Source organism: Nicotiana tabacum, unplaced genomic scaffold, assembly GCF_000715075.1.
Source record: "Nicotiana tabacum cultivar K326 unplaced genomic scaffold, ASM71507v2 Un00003, whole genome shotgun sequence".
In the NCBI taxonomy this organism is placed as follows: Eukaryota; Viridiplantae; Streptophyta; class Magnoliopsida; order Solanales; family Solanaceae; genus Nicotiana; species Nicotiana tabacum.
The window spans coordinates 1105753-1122204 of record NW_027438241.1 but is presented as its reverse complement, the minus strand read 5'-3'; the positions used below and the strand labels follow the sequence as shown (position 1 = coordinate 1122204).

At 39.6% G+C, this 16452-nt stretch overlaps 1 protein-coding gene across 1 annotated transcript; it reads right to left on the bottom strand.

The window, feature by feature from the left end:
- Window positions 1–2561: 2561 nt before the first annotated feature.
- On the bottom strand, window positions 2562–15883 carry LOC107820922 (uncharacterized). The gene is made up of 4 exons (XM_075248616.1): window positions 15583–15883; window positions 3920–4120; window positions 3252–3487; window positions 2562–3020 (listed from the first exon to the last, which is right to left on the bottom strand). Exons 1-4 carry the CDS (start codon window positions 15881–15883, stop codon window positions 2562–2564), a joined length of 1197 nt encoding a protein of 398 aa, XP_075104717.1.
- Between the last annotated feature and the right edge of the window lie 569 nt (window positions 15884–16452).

Sequence of the window (16452 nt, the reverse complement as noted above, 5' to 3'; positions counted from 1 at the left end):
TTTTGATTTGTCTCTTTTGTCTTCCCACACAAAGTTAAACCTTAATATCCACTAATTAAATAATCATAACTCCATTCTTGTAGTGTATAAAATATACATAAAATCTTCGCTTTGCTCCAAATTTTATCTTCAATATACCTACACATAAAATAAGCTCAATTAAGCACAAATATAGCATAGTTTATCCTGAAAGTACCTAAATGTAAGGTACATAATGCACTAAAAATATGGAATTATAGCCAAACATCACTATCCCACACTTAAACGTTGCTCGTCCTCGAGCAATCAAACTACATTTTATAGACACGACCCTTTTAAACAATTCTCCTAACGTATCACACCAAGAATCTTTAAAATAGACTAAGCACATGGGTGTAACATCTTCACCTCACAATTTGGCTCATAAGTACCATGAATTATTCATAACTCACTCACTTACTCTAACATAGAGGTCAATGACATTACCTTTCCTTCATGAATCAAGTGCCCTCACATAACAAAAAAGAGTGGTTCCACACATACAATAAAATTTAAGAACAATTAGGAACTCAAGATAGAAAGAATTCACTCACTCTCAGAAATAACATTCATATGCCACAAAAGATGCACCATAGGCTTGCCCGTATTAAACTACTCTACTAATCGAGCTCATTCAGTGTAGGATCAAGTAGGACTATAAATGGTTGTAATGTAGGTTGCGGGTCGGGTAGGATACATTTGGATATAAGAGTGACTACACCTCCCTAAGCACTTAATACATACACTTTATCATTTAACCCCATACTTATATCAAACCATAACTCTACCTTCACATCAATGTATATTAATTCCATACTTCTTTAAGCACAATTACATCAAGAGTCACCACTATTAAGGAATATTTTTCACAGCAATACAACTATATTTTTCTTTTCTTTTTCAATTCAAGTGGCTTTTACTTTTTCAAAACAGTGCACCTTTCTCCTTAGTTCATTAGTTCCACTCAAAAGCCAAACCAACCATCCTAAACTTTAACTTTTACAAAGTTCATAACAATTCAAGTATTCATGAGAAGTTAAAAGGTTCAAATAGATGGTTAATTCAAACAAATGGGTAAGGTTTGTAATGTGGTTGCCAAAGAAACAAGATTACAGGCTCAATGGGGTTAACTACAATACATAACAATTAGGCGAGTACCTCACAATTAGGTGGGTAATATATATATGGCTCAACAAATAAATGCCTATATCACTTCCAAGACTGAACAAAACTACTATTTCGCTTTGCAAACACACGGGGCAAGTCCTAGACATCAAATGCAATGCACAGAATAACACACAAATCTCACACACACATGGCACATAACTCACTCGGGATTGGATTCATCAAGACACTCTAGTTAAAGTAGTGAAGCAAATTTAAAATTATACGATTTAAGGTACTTATACAAGAGTCAAAAACTTAGCATAAGCGTCACAACCAAAGTACTCACTATTCTCAAGGCATAACAAAGTCAAGAGATATTGCTTCAATTTAATTCATCTCACAATGGCTCCTACTCCTAAAAAAAATAAAACTAACTACACCCGGTTCAAATAAAATCCTTGGAAAATAACCGCGACACAAAGAAAAACTAAGGGGGGGGGGATTACTACACTACATACAAAAAAAATCTTTTTGTCCTTTTTCCTTAGACTAAAATACCTCAAGAAAACTGTCTATGAGATCCATCATCGGGAAAAGTCCAATATTTCTACTTTTTCCATTTTGTTTCATAGCTACTAAAATACTACACAACTACAAAAAACAAAAAAGCTAAAATCAAAATAAGAAGTTAATATTTTATAACATACTACTACTAATTATCTAGAGAAATTCTCCCACCTCACACTTAAAGGAGTGCAGTGTCCCCAATCCACAAATAAAGTAAAATAATAACTAGGGTGGACAAGAAACTCCCAGAAAGGCCAAAAGCCGAAGCAATAGCGGCTCACGGGTACTCAGACTTCCCCCAGGCATGGTCCTTTGTATGAGCACTCCATACTTAGTTCTCACCATCTAGCTCGCTTTTGCACTCTTCCAGTGGCTTTGATTCCTATTTTTATAATCTTACAAAATAAAAACAGACACTACAAAAATAATATAATAAAAATAAAAATAAAAGAAAGCAGTAAAGATGGGTTGCCTCACAACAAACGCCTAATTTAACGTCACGGCATGACACAGAATCTGGTCTAATCATTGGCAAGTAACACCTTCGACTTCTGACAATCAAAGTCACCTCCATAATAATTCTTTACTCTTTGTCCGTTCACTAAAAGCATTCTCTTGCCACCTAAGATGCACAACTCAATTGCACCATGTGGAGTGACTCTTACTACCTCAAATGGGCCCGACCATCTCGATTTGAGCTTCCCCAGAAAGAGTCTCAACCGCGAATTGAACAAGAGAACCAATTGGTCCGGTTCGAACTCGCGATGCTGAATATGCTTATCATGCCAGCGCTTGGTCTTTTCTTCATATAACTTGGCATTCTCATACGCATACAAGCGAAACTCATCAAACTCGTTCAGGTGCATCAACTACTTTCTACCCGCTAAGGCTGCATCAGCGTTCAGCTTCTTTATTTTCCAATAAGCCTTGTACTCAAGTTCCACCAATAAATGGCAAGCTTTCCCATAAACCAACTTGTAAGGGGAGGTTCCGATGGGAGTTTTGTAGGCGGTCCGGTATACCCATAGAGCATCATCAAGCTTTGTAGCCCAATGTTTCCTACTTGCACCAACCGTCTTCTCCAGGATCTGCTTTATCTCTCTATTTGAAACTTCCACTTGCCCACTAGTGTGAGGGTGGTAAGCGGTTGCAACTTTATATTTGACCCCATATTGCGCTAAGACATTGTCCAAGAACTTGTTATAGAAATGGGTGCCCCCATCACTTATCATCACTCTCAGAGTGCCGAATCTTGTAAACATATGCTTTTCCACAAACTTAACCACAACCTGGGCATCATTGGTAGGAAGAGCTATGGCCTCCACCCACTTTTACACATAGTCAACGGCCACCAAAATGTATTTACCCCCACTGGACGAGGGAAATGGACCCATAAAATCAATTCTCCAAACATAAAAAATTTCAACCTCCATAATATCGTGCAATGGCATCTCATGCCTTTTCATAATTGTTCCTGTTCTCTGGCACCTATCATATCTCCTCACGAACTCATGGGCGTCTTTAAACACCCTAGGCCAACAGAAACCTGATTGCAATACCTTAGCTGCTGTTTTGTCACCCGCATGATGACCACCATAAGGCGATGCATGGCATTCATGTAAGATAGCATTTATTTCAGATTCGGGCACACATTTTCTCATTAGCTGATCAATACACGATTTGAACAGGAATGGCTCATCCCACACATATGACCTCACATCTCGCAAGAACTTCTTTTTAGCATAAGTATCAAGATCAGGCGGCATCTCTCCACTTGCCAAATAGTTCACAAAATCTGCATATCATGGTACCTCCCCAGCAGTAATAGCCAACAATTTATCATCTGGGAATGTTTCCTTGATGATATCTCCCTCAACTACATGATTCCGAGTTTCTAACCTAGACAAGTAATCAACCACTTGATTCTCTGATCCTTTACGATCTCAAATCTCTAAGTCAAATTCCTGCTAGAGTAAAACCCAACGGATTAGCCTTGGTTTAGCATCTTTCTTTTCAAACAAATACCTGATAGTTGCATGGTCTATGTAGACGATTACTTTGGTGCCAACCAAATAAGCCCAAAATTTATTGAACGCCTACACTTCAAGAAGCAACTCCTTTTCTGTCAAAGTATAATTTATTTGAGCGGGAGTGAGAGTCTTGCTTGTGTAGTAAATGGATTGAAATATTTTGCTCCTCCTCAGGCCCAATATGGCTCCAATTGTACCATCACTGGAGTCACACATCAGCTCAAATGGCTCGTTCCATTCAGGAGCCACTATGATTAGTGCACTCACTAACTTCTTTTTCAGCTCCTCGAATGCTTTCAAACAAGCATCGTCAAACATGAATGACATATCCTTCTCTAACAACCTGCACAAAGGAGAGGAAATTTTTGAGAAATCCTTTATAAATCGGCGATAAAAACCTGCATATCCCAGAAAATGCCTAACTCCTTTCACTGAAATCGGTGGTGGTGTGATGACCCAAAATGTCATCTTTAAATTTAATAATTAATTCTTTGTTCTAAGACCTTGAAAAGCATCATTTATCATTCTTCAACTTGCGTGCGCAGTCCGTAAAATTTTTTGGAAAATTTCCATGTGAAAAATGGATTAAAATGTGAAATAAAGCTTTAAAACTCAACTGAGTTGACTTTGGTCAACAGTTTTAGCAAACGGACCTGGATAAATATTTTGATAGTTTTGATAGCTCCGTATCGTGATTTGGGACTTGGGCGTATGCCCGAAATTTAATTTGGAGGTCCCTAGCTCAAGTTATGGCCATTTAACGGAACTAGCAATTTAAAGGCTAAAGATTCCAAGTTTGACCACGGGGTTGACTTTTTGATATCGGAGCCGGAATCCGATTCTGGAAATTTGAACATCTTTGTTATGTCATTTATGACTTGTGTGCCAAATTTGAAATCATTCCGGATTCATTTAATATGTTTTGGCACGAGGTTTGCAAATTGAAAAGTTTAAAACTCAAAGTTTGAAACGGGGTGTGAATTGTAATTTCAGCGTTGTTTGACGTGGTACGAGACCCCGAGTAAGTCCGTATTATGTTATTGGACTTGTTGGAATATTCGTACGGGGTCTCGAGTATCCCAAGAGTGATACAGATTGAAATCGGATCAAGAATTGGACTTAAGCAAAATCTGAATTGTTTTCCTTCTGTTGTAATCGCACCTGCGGATTTTTTCCCGCAGGTGCGAGCTCGCAGATGCAAACCTTCCATCGCAAATGCGCCCAGGCATGTCAAGGCTTCGATCGCAGATGCGCACCAAATCACGTAGATGCAGGACTGGGCTGGCCTGGGGTCTTCGCAGGTGCAGCCATTTTGCGCAGAAGCGGATGTCGCAGGTGCTACAGGAGTATCCGCAGATGCAAAACTTCACCTGGCAACCTGGCATGGAAAATTCTATCTTTGTCTCGCAAATGCGAGTCCGCAAATGTGGAACTTTTATCCGCTGATGCGAAAATGACTGGGCGGAGCCCATAAATTCGGAAGTCGCCATCTTTACTCATTTTATAGTTTCAAGTCTCGGATTTGGGCGATTTCAAGGGGGATTTTCACGACTTTGAATTAGGTAAGTGTTCTTTAATCAAAAGTGATTATATTTCACAAATCCATGTCTATATTCATCATTTATTTCGTATTTAGAAGGAAGAAATTAGATTTTTATAAAATCTTTCAAAAACTAAAAGTTAAGATTTGTAGGTCCATTTGATAGCGGAATGGGACAATTTTTGTATGGTTGAACTCGTATCGGAACGGGTGTTCGTATTTCGCAAGTTTTTCTAAGATTTAAGACGTGGGTCCCACTATCGAATATTTAAATGAATTTAGGATTTTTATCCGAAAAATTAGTAAATTCATATGGAATTAATTCTTATGATTAGTATTGAATATATCGAATTGTTTGTGAATAGATTTGAAGTTTTCTGGGAGAAATTTAAAAGGAAAAGCTATGGTTGAATAATTTATTGGAATTTGCAAAGTGAGGTAAGTTTCGTGGTTAACCTTGACTTGAGAGAATAGAAACCTTAAATTATTTGTTATGTGAAATGCATGTGAACGACGTATAGGCGAGGTGACGAGTGTCTATACGTCGTGAAATTTATTATTTGCGTGCTTACTTGAAAAAACATAAATTATTTTAAACCATAAATTAATTTTTATAATAATTGTTTCTCTCATATTCTTTGCCAAATATTAATTCTTAAATTCCTGTAATAATTGCTACATGCTTATTTGAATTATGTGCACTAATTGCTACCTGACATTTAGCTTATTAAATATTAAACTGTCTATTTTCTCCCTGATTTTCAAAATAAATTATTATTGCCAATGTTTGTTCATAAATAAATTATAATTATTGTGTGTCTTGATGTTTAATAGTTCTCATTGGACGTGGTATTTATTGGAGTTATTTTTATTTACATTATGAGCTGTTTAAAGTTATATATATTGGGGGAACGGGTTGCACGCCACAACGAAAATGAAAGTAAATATATCAATATTGGGGGATCGGATTGCACGCCGCAATAGACTTATTTATAAGTCAATATTGGGGGATCGGATTGCACGCTGCAATAGACTTATTTAAAAGTCAATATTGGGGGATCGGATTGCACGCCGCAATAGACTTATTTAAAAGTCAATATTGGGGGATCAGATTGCACGCCGCAATAGACTTCTTTAAACGTAAATATTGGGGGATCGGATTGCACGCCGCAACAAACTTATTTAAAAGTCTATATATATACTTGATTGAAATAAATATATGACAGACTTGACTTGATGAAAATGATTATATATATTGGGAGAGTGGGTTGCACGCTGCAACATAATTAAATGTGAATATATTGTGAGAGCGGGTTGCACGCTGCAACAAAATTGGTTGAAATGATAATGGATTATGACTGTTGAGTTGGCTTCAATTATTATAAATGAGTTACCTGTTTTATTTCTATTATTTGTTATTGTCATTAATATTGTGTACAGGTTAATGTAAGTGAACCGCCTTAGCCTCGTCACTACTTCGTCGAGGTTAGGCTCAGCACTTACCAGTACATGGGGTCGGTTGTACTAATACTACACTCTGCACTTCTTGTGCAGATTTTGGAGTTGGTCCCAGTGGCGTACCATAGACTTACTCGGATTTCAGCTACCAGAGGATACTTGAGGTATAACTGCATGGCGTCCGTAGTTCTAAAGTCCCCGTCTATTTTACTTTAGCTGTGTGTTTATTTACAGACAACTTTATTTTATTTAGACCTTTATTTGTATTTATTCTATAAGCACGTGCACTTGTGACACCAATTCTGGGATGGTATTTAGACACCGTTGTTTTTATGAGTTATATCACTATATTTCAAACTTTTCTTCCGCATTTGTTTCTTTGATTATTATTAATTTAAAGATTTTTTAAAAATTGGTTAATATTATTCTAACGTTGGCTTGCCTAGCAAGTGAAATGTTAGACGTTATCACGGTTCGAAGGTGGGAATTTTGGGTCGTGGCAGTTGGTATCAGAGCACTAGGTTACATAGGTCTCACGACTCACGAGCAAGCTTAGTAGAGTCTGAAGGATCGGTACGGAGACGTCTGTACTTATCTCTCAGAGGCTATGAAGTTTAGGAACAATATTACTTCTTTCTTATTCTATTTTGTGATTTTATTCTATCATCGATGATTGAACCATTCTACTCTTATTCTCTCACAGATGGTGAGAACATGTAAGACCTCTACCGATGGACAGGGACCAGAATCCCCGGTGGCAACGATGGCCAGGGGTAGAGGTCGAGGTTGTGCTAGAGGCTGTGGCAGAGGCCGATGTAGAGCTTAGTCCAGAGCTCGAGCAGCTGTACCTGTTGTAGAACCTCAGGTGGACCTTCAGGAGGAGGTTCAAGTTCAGAATGTACCAGCTGGACCAGTTCAGGTCCTGGAAGGATTCATAGCCACTCCAGTACTTCAGGATGCTGTATCCCGTCTGTTAAGTCTTATAGAGGGCGTGGCCCAGAATGATACATTTCCAGTGGCACCAGCCGTCTCACAGGCTGGGGGAGGAGAAAAAACTCCCACTACTCCCGCTCCGGAGCAGATGGCTCCCCAGAATCAGGCTCCAGCAGCCCCGCCAATTGGGGTAGTTCAGTCAATTGTTGCGGCACAGATCGGTGATAGGCCCGCCATATCTTTTGAGGCATTATTGAGAGTGGATAAGTTTACCAAGATCTTTCCAGTTCAATTTACTGATACACCTTCTGAGGACCCACAGGATTATCTTGAACGTTGACATGAGGTGCTACGGAACATGGGTATAGTTGAGACCAATAAGGCTGATTTTGTTGTATTTCAGATGGCAGGTTCCGCCAAGAGGTAGTGGAGAGATTATACATTGACCTGACTAGTTGGATTGCCTGCACTTACCTGGGAGTAGTTCTCTCAGCTATTTCTGGAGACGTTCCTCCCTATCATCCTGAGAGAGGAATTCCGCAAGTAATTTGAGCGTCTACAGCATGCCAGTATGACTGTTACTAAGTATGAGTCTCGTTTTGATTTGGCCCATCATGCTCTCCTTTTACTACCTACGTAGGGAGAGAGAGTGAGGAGATTTATTGAGGGACTCACTCACCCTATAAATACTTCAGATAGCCAAGGAGACCGGAAGTGAGATTTCTTTTCAGGCGGAAAAAGATTTCTTTTCAGGCGGTTGTTAATGTCGCAAGGAGGATCGAGCTGGTTCTTGCACAAGAGAGAGGGCAGAGGTCCGATAAGAGGCCTCGTCAGTTCAGTGGTTTCAGTGGTGCCTCATCTGGAGGCAGAGGTAATTTTGGTAGGGGTCATCCTCCCAGACCATTTCATTCAACACTTCATGCATCTCCCGGTTCTTCAGGGAGTCACGATCCTATTATGCCTTACTCTGGACAGCCGGCATTCACTGCTCATTCAGCTCCTATCAGTGCTTCACCACTCCAGAGTTATTACAGCGGTTATCTGGCCCATTTGGGTCAGCTTCAGCTTCAGCAGCCACGGCATCACGATGGGTGTTATGAGTGTAGAAATATTGGTCACATCAGGAGGTATTGCCCTAGATTTGCGAGTAATAGATCTCGGCAAGATTCTAGTGCCATCATACCAGCACCGGTTGCTTCACCGTCTACTTAGCCAGCTAGAGGTAGGGGTCAGACAGCTAGAGGTGGAGGTCAGGCCATTAGAGGTAGAGGTCAGACCGTAAGAGGTGGAGTCCAGTCAGTTAGAGGCCGTCCCAGGGACGTAGTTCAGAGTGGTGTGGCCCAACTCCGATTTTATGCTTTTCTAGCTAGGCCTGAGGCCGAGTCATCTGATGTTGTGATGACATGTATTATTCCATTTTGCCATAGAGATGCTTCAATTCTATTTGATCTAGGATCTACTTATTCCTATCTGTCCTCCTATTTTGCTTCATATTTGGTTGTGTCTTGTGATTCTCAGAGTGCTTCTGTGTGTGTACCTACACCGGTGGGAGACTCTGTTGCAGTAGATCATGTCTATCATTCGTGTGTGGTTACTATTGGTAATCTTGAGACTAGTGTGGATCTTCTACTTCTTGATATGATAGATTTTAATGTCATCTTGGGTATGGATTGGTTGTCCCCTTATCATGCTATATTGGATTGTCATTCCAAGACAGTGACCCTAGCTATGCTGGGGTTACCTCAGTTAGAGTGGAAAGGAACTCCTGGCCATTCTGCCAGTAGGGTTATTTCTTATATGAAAGCTCGACGTATGGTAGAGAAAGGATGTCCCTTCTATGGACTCGGTACCAGTTGTTCATGAATTTCCAGAAGTATTTCCTGCAGATCTCCCGGGGATGCCACCCTACAGAGATATTGACTTCTGTATTGATTTGGCTCCGGGCACTCAGCCCATTTCTATTCCACCATAACGTATGGCCCCGCTAGATTTGAAAGAATTGAAAGAGCAGTTACAAGACTTGCTTGAACAGGGATTCATTAGACCCAGTGTCTCTCCCTGGGGTGCACCAGTATTATTTGTAAAGAAAAAAATGGCTCTATGCGGATGTGTATAGACTATCGGCAGTTGAACAAGGACACTATCAAAAACAAATATCCGCTGCCAAGAATTGATGACTTATTTGATCAGCTTCAAGGTGACCAAGGTATTTTTGAAGATTGATTTGAGGTCTGGTTACCATCAGTTGAAGATTAGGGCCGCTGATGTCCCTAAAATAGCTTTTCGAACTCGGTATGGGCATAACGAATTCCTAGTGATGTCATTTGGGTTGACAAATGCCCCAACAACATTTATGGATTTGATTAATCGGGTGTTCAAGCCTTATTTGGACTCTTTTTTGGTTGTATTCATTGATGATATCTTAATTTACTCTAGGAGTCGAGAGGACCATGAGCAACATCTTCGAAGTGTGCTTCACACTTTGAAGAATAATCAGTTATATGCCAAGTTTTCAAAATGTGAGTTTTGGTTAGACTCAATTGCCTTTTTGGGGCATGTGGTATCGGCAAAAGGCATAAAGGTGGATCCTAGAAGATTGAGGCTGTTCAGAATTGGCCTAGACTTACTTCAGTTACAGAGATCCGGAGTTTCCTGGGTTTAGCAGGTTATTATTGTCGGTTTGTGGAATGGTTTTCATCTATAGCATGCACATTGACCTGATTGACCTAGAAAGGTGTCCCATTCAGATGGTCAGACGAGTGTGAGTTGAGCTTTCATATGCTCAAGACCGCTTTGACTACGGTGATAGTGTTGGTATTACCCACAGGTTCAGGATCGTATACGGTATATTGTGATGCATCTCACATTGGTCTTGGTGCAGTATTAATGCAATATGGAAAGGTAATTGCATATGCGTCGCGACAGTTGAAAGTTCACGAGAAGAATTATCATGTTCATGACTTAGAATTGGCAGCCATTGTTCATGCGTTAAAGATTTGGAGGCATTACCTCTACGGTGTCTCGTGTGAGGTATTTACTGATCATCGCAGGCTTATGTATCTGTTCAAACAAAAAGATCTTAATTTGAGGCAGAGAAGATGGTTGGAGTTGTTGAAAGACTATGATATCACCATTTTGTATCACCCCGGAAAGGCCAATATGGTTGCCGATGCTTTGAGTAGAAAGGTTGTGAGTATGGGCAGTCTTGCGTATATTCCGATTGGTGAGAGGCCATTAGCTGCAGATGTTCAGACTTTGGCTAATCAGTTCGTGAGGTTAGATGTTTCAGAACCCAGTCGTGTTCTAGCTTGCACAGTCGCTCGGTCTTCTTTATATGAATGCATCAGAGTGAGGCAGTATGATGATCCTCATTTACATGTCCTTAAGGACACGGTGCGGCATGATGATGCCAAACATGTTGATGTGGGGGAAGATGGGGTTTTGTGAATACAGTGTCGCATTTGTGTGCCTAATGTGGATGGGCTTCGTGAATTAATTCTTGAAGAAGCACACAGTTCCATGTATTCTATTCATCCAGGTACCGCCAAAATCTATCAAGATTTGTGGAAACATTATTGGTGGAGGAGAATGAAAAAGTATATAGTTGCATATGTAGCTCGGTGTTGGAATTGTCAGCAAGTTAAGTACGAGCATCAGAGACCTGGTGGTTTTCTTCAGAAGTTAGAAATTCTTATGTGGAAGTGGGAGCGTATCACTATGGATTTTGTTGTTGGGCTTCCATGGACTTAGAGAACATTTGACGCAGTTTGGGTCATTGTGAACAAGTTGAACAAGTCAGCACATTTCATTCCAGTGGCAATTACCTATTCTTCAGAGAGGTTAGCTAAAATTTATATTCGTGAGATTGTCCGCCTTTACGGTGTGCCCGTGTCTATTATTTCAGATCGAGGTACGCAATTTTCCTCACATTTCTGGAGGGCTGTACAGCATGAGTTAGGCACGCGGGTGTAGTTGAGTACATTATTTCATCCACAGACAGACGGACAGTCAGAGCGCACTATTCAGATATTGGAAGATATGCTCTGCGCTTGTGTTATGGACTTTGGAGGTTCTTGGGATCATTTCTTGCCACTTGCGGAGTTTGCTTATAATAATAGCTACAAGTCGAGAATTTAGATGGCTCTATATGAGGCATTATACAGAAGGCGATGCCGATCGCCAGTTGGTTGGTTTGAACCGGGAGAGGGTCGGTTGTTGGGTACCGATTTGGTACAGGATGCCTTGGATAAGGTCAAGATTATTCAGGATCAACTTCGCAAAGCTCAGTCTAGGCAAAAGACTTATGCCGGCCGTAAAGTTCGTGATATTGCATTCATGGTTAGAGAAAGAATATTGCTCCGGGTTTCACCTATGAAAGGTGTAATGAGGTTCGGAAAGAAGGGCAAGTTGAGCCCTAAGTATATCGGACCCTTTGAAATTCTTGAAAGGGTGGGTGAAGTAGCCTACAGGCTTGCATTACCACCTAGTTTATCAGTGGTTCATCCGGTGTTCCATGTGTCTATGCTCCAGAAATATCATGGTGATCCGTCTCATGTGTTAGATTTCAACTCAGTTCAATTGGACAAAGATTTGACTTACGAGGAGGAGCCGGTGGCTATTCTAGCCCGGCAGGTCCGACAGTTGAGGTCAAAGAGTTATCCTTCAGTTCGGGTACAATAGAGAGGTCAGCCGGTAGAGGCATCTACCTGGGAGTCCGAGTCGGACATGCAGAGTAAAGATCCACACCTTTTCTCCAGCTCAGGTACTTTTTCTAACTCCGTTCGAGGACGAACGTTTGTTTTAGAGGTGGAGAATGTGATGACCCAAAATGTCATCTTTAAATTTAATAAGTAATTATGTGTTCTAAGACCTCAAAAAGCACCATTTATCATTCCTCGACTTGTGTGCGCAGTCTGTAAAGTTTTCCGAAAAGTTTTCATGTGAAAAATGGATTAAAATGTGAAATAAAGCTTTAAAACTCAACTGAGTTGACTTTGGTAAACATTTTTAGCGAATGGACCTGGATTAGTGTTTTGACAGTTCCAGTAGCTGCGTATCGTGATTTGGGACTTTGGCGTATGCCCGAAATTTAATTTGAAGGTCCCTAGCTCAAGTTATGACAATTTAACGGAACTAGCAATTTAAAGGCTAAAGATTCTAAGTTTGACCACGGGGTTGACTTTTTGATATCGGAGCCGGAATCTGATTCTGGAAATTTGAACAGCTCCATTATGTCATTTATGACTTGTGTGCCAAATTTGAAGTTATTCCGGATTCATTTAATATGTTTTGGCACAAGGTTTGCAAATTGAAAAGTTTAAAACTCAAAGTTTGAATCGAGGTGTGAATTGTAATTTCAGGGTTCTTTGACGTGATACAAGAACCCGAGTAAGTCCGTATTATATTATTGGACTTTTTGGTATATTTGTACGGGGTTCCGAGTACCCCGAGAGTGATACGGATTGAAATCGGATCATGAATTGGACTTAAGCAAAATCTGAATTTTTTTCCTTCTGTTGTAATCGCACCTGCGGATATTTGCCCGCAGGTGCGAGCTCGCAGATGCGAGCCTTCCATCGTAGATGCGCCCAGGAATGTCAAGGCTTTGATCACAGAAGTGGACAAATTCTCGCAGAAGCGTGTCCGCAGATGCGCACCAAATCACGCAGATGCGGGACTCGGCTGGCCTGGGGTCTTCGCAGGTGCGGCCATTTTGCGCAGAAGCAGATGTCGTAGGTGCGACAGGAGTGTCCACAGATGCAGAACTTCACCTGGCAGCCTGGCATCGCAAATGCGAGCTTTGTCTCGCAAATGCGAGCTTTGTCTCACAAATGCGAGTCCTCAAATGCGGAACTTTTATCCGCAGATGCGAAAATGACTAGGCAGAGCTCATAAATTCGGAAGTCGCTATTTTTATTCATTTTTTAGTTTCAAGTCTCGGATTTGGGCGATTTCAAGGGGGATTTTCACGACTTTGAATTGGGTAAGTGTTCTTTAACCAAAAGTGATTATATTTCACAAATCCATGTCTATATTCATCATTTATTTCGAATTTAGATGGAAGAAATCAGATTTTTATAAAATCTTTCAAAAACTAAAAGTTAAGATTTGTAGGTTCATTTGATAGCGGAATGGGACAATTTTTGTATGGTTGAACTCGTATCGGAACGGGTGTTCGTATTTCGCGAGTTTTTCTAGGATTTGAGACGTGGGTCCCACTATCGAATATTTAAATAAATTTCGGATTTTTATCCGAAAAATTAGTAAATTCATATGGAATTAATTCCTATGATTAGTATTGAATATATCGAATTGTTTGTGAATAGATTTGAAGATTTCAGAGAGAAATTTAAAAGGAAAAGATATGATTGAATAATTGATTGGAATTTGCAAAGCGAGGTAAGTGTCGTGGTTAACCTTGACTTGAGGGAATAGAACCCTTAAATTATTTGTTATGTGAAATGCATGTGAACGATGTATAGGCGAGGTGATGAGTGTCTATGCGTCGTGAAATTTATTGTTTGCCTGCTTACTTGAAAAACCATAAATTGTTTTAAACCATAAATTAATTGTTATAATAATTGTCTCTCTCCTATTCTTTGAAAAATATTAATTCTTAAATTCCTGTAATAATTGCTACATACTTATTTGAATTATGTGCACTAATTGCTACTTGACATTTAGCATATTAAATATTAAACTATCTATTTTCTCCCTGATTTTTAAAATAAATTGTTATTGCCATTGTTTGTTCATAAATAAATTATAATTATTGTGTGCCTTGATTTTTAATAGTTCTCATTAGACGTGGTATTTATTGGAGTAATTCTTATTTACATTATGAGCTGTTTAAAGTTATATATATTGGGGAAATGGGTTGCACACCGCAACGAAAATAAAAGTAAATATATCAATATTGGGGGATCGGATTGCACGCCACAATAGACTTATTTATAAGTCAATATTGGGGGATTGGATTGGACGCCGCAATAGACTTATTTAAAAGTCAATATTGGGGGATCGGATTGCACGCCGCAATAGACTTATTTAAAAGTCAATATTGAGGGATCGGATTGCACGCCGCAATAGACTTTTTTAAAAGTCAATATTGATAGATCGGATGGCAATCCGCAATAGACTTATTTAAAAGTCAATATTGGGGGATCGGATTGCACGCCGTAATAGACTTATTTAAACATCAATATTGGGGGATCGGATTGCACGCCACAACAAACTTATTTAAAAGTCTATATATATACTTGATTGAAATAAATATATGACAGACTTGATGAAAATGATTATATATATTGGGAGAGTGGGTTGCACGCTGCAACAGAATTGGTTAAAATGATAATGGATTATGACTGTTGAGTTGGCTTCAATTATTATAAATGAGTTACTTCTTTCATTTCTATTATTTGTTGTTGTCATTAATATTGCGTACAGTTTAATGTAAATGAACCGCCTTAGCCTCGTCACTACTTCGTCGAGGTTAGGCTCAGCACTTCCCAGTACATGGGGTCGGTTGTGCTGATACTACACTTTGCACTTCTTGTGCAAATTTTGGAATTGGTCCCAACGGCGTACCATAGACTTGCTCGGATTTCAGCTATCAGAAGAGACTTGAGGATAAACATGCATGGCATCTGTAGTTCTGAAGTCCCCGACTATTTTACTTTAGCTGTATGTTTATTTCCAGACAGCTTTATTTTTTTCAGACTTTTATTTGTATTTATTCTATAAGCTCGTGCACTTGTGACACTAATTCTGAGATGGTATTTAGACACCGTTGTGTTTATGGGTTATTTCACTATATTTCAAACTTTGCTTCCGCATTTGTTTCTTTGATTATTAATAATTTAAAGATTGTTTAAAAATTGGTTAATATTATTCTAACGTTGGCTTGCCTAGTAAATCGGTGATAAAAACCTGCATGTCCTAGAAAACTCCTAAATCCTTTCACTGAAATTGGTGGTGGCAACTTTTCAATTGCTTCTACCTTAACCTTGTCAACTTCCAGTCCATCTTTGGACACCTTGTGTCCCAGCACTATACCTTCACGTACCATAAAATGGAACTTTTCCCAATTCAGTACCAGATTAGTCTCCTCACACTTGGCAAGCACTTTAGTAAGATTGGTCAAGCATTCATCAAAAGAAGGACCAAACACAGAAAAATCATCCATAAAAACCTCCACAAACCGTTCCACCATATCGGTGAAAATAGCCATCATACATCTTTGAAAAGTCACAGGTGCTTTACACAACTCTAATGACATTCTCTTAAATGCATAAGTTCCATAAGGGCATGTAAAAGTGGTCTTTTCTTGATCTTCTCGGACAATAGCAATTTGATTATACCCCGAATAGCCGTCAAGGAAACAATAGGAATACTATACCTGCGTCGAGACACTTAATTACTTCATTTCTTACCACCTATTTTATGATTGGATTGAGGTGGCATTGATGCTCCACGCTAGGCTTGTGTCCCTCCTCCATAAGTATTTTGTCCATGCAGAATGCAGGGCTAATACCTTTTAAGTCAGACATTGTCCAACCAATGGCATGCTTGTGTCCCTCAGCACCCTTAAAAGCTTCTCTTCCTCCAATTTAGACAAATGAGAAGAAACAATCACAGGTAAAGTATTAGAATTTCCTAAATATGAATAATGAAGATGAGATGGTAAGGGTTTAAGTTCCCCATGTACACACAAGTGTACCTGGCCGTCAAGTAATAAAGTGACTCGAAAGTCGGATATCGAACCCACAGAGACTTAGACTGATCGTTAACTAAGCAAAC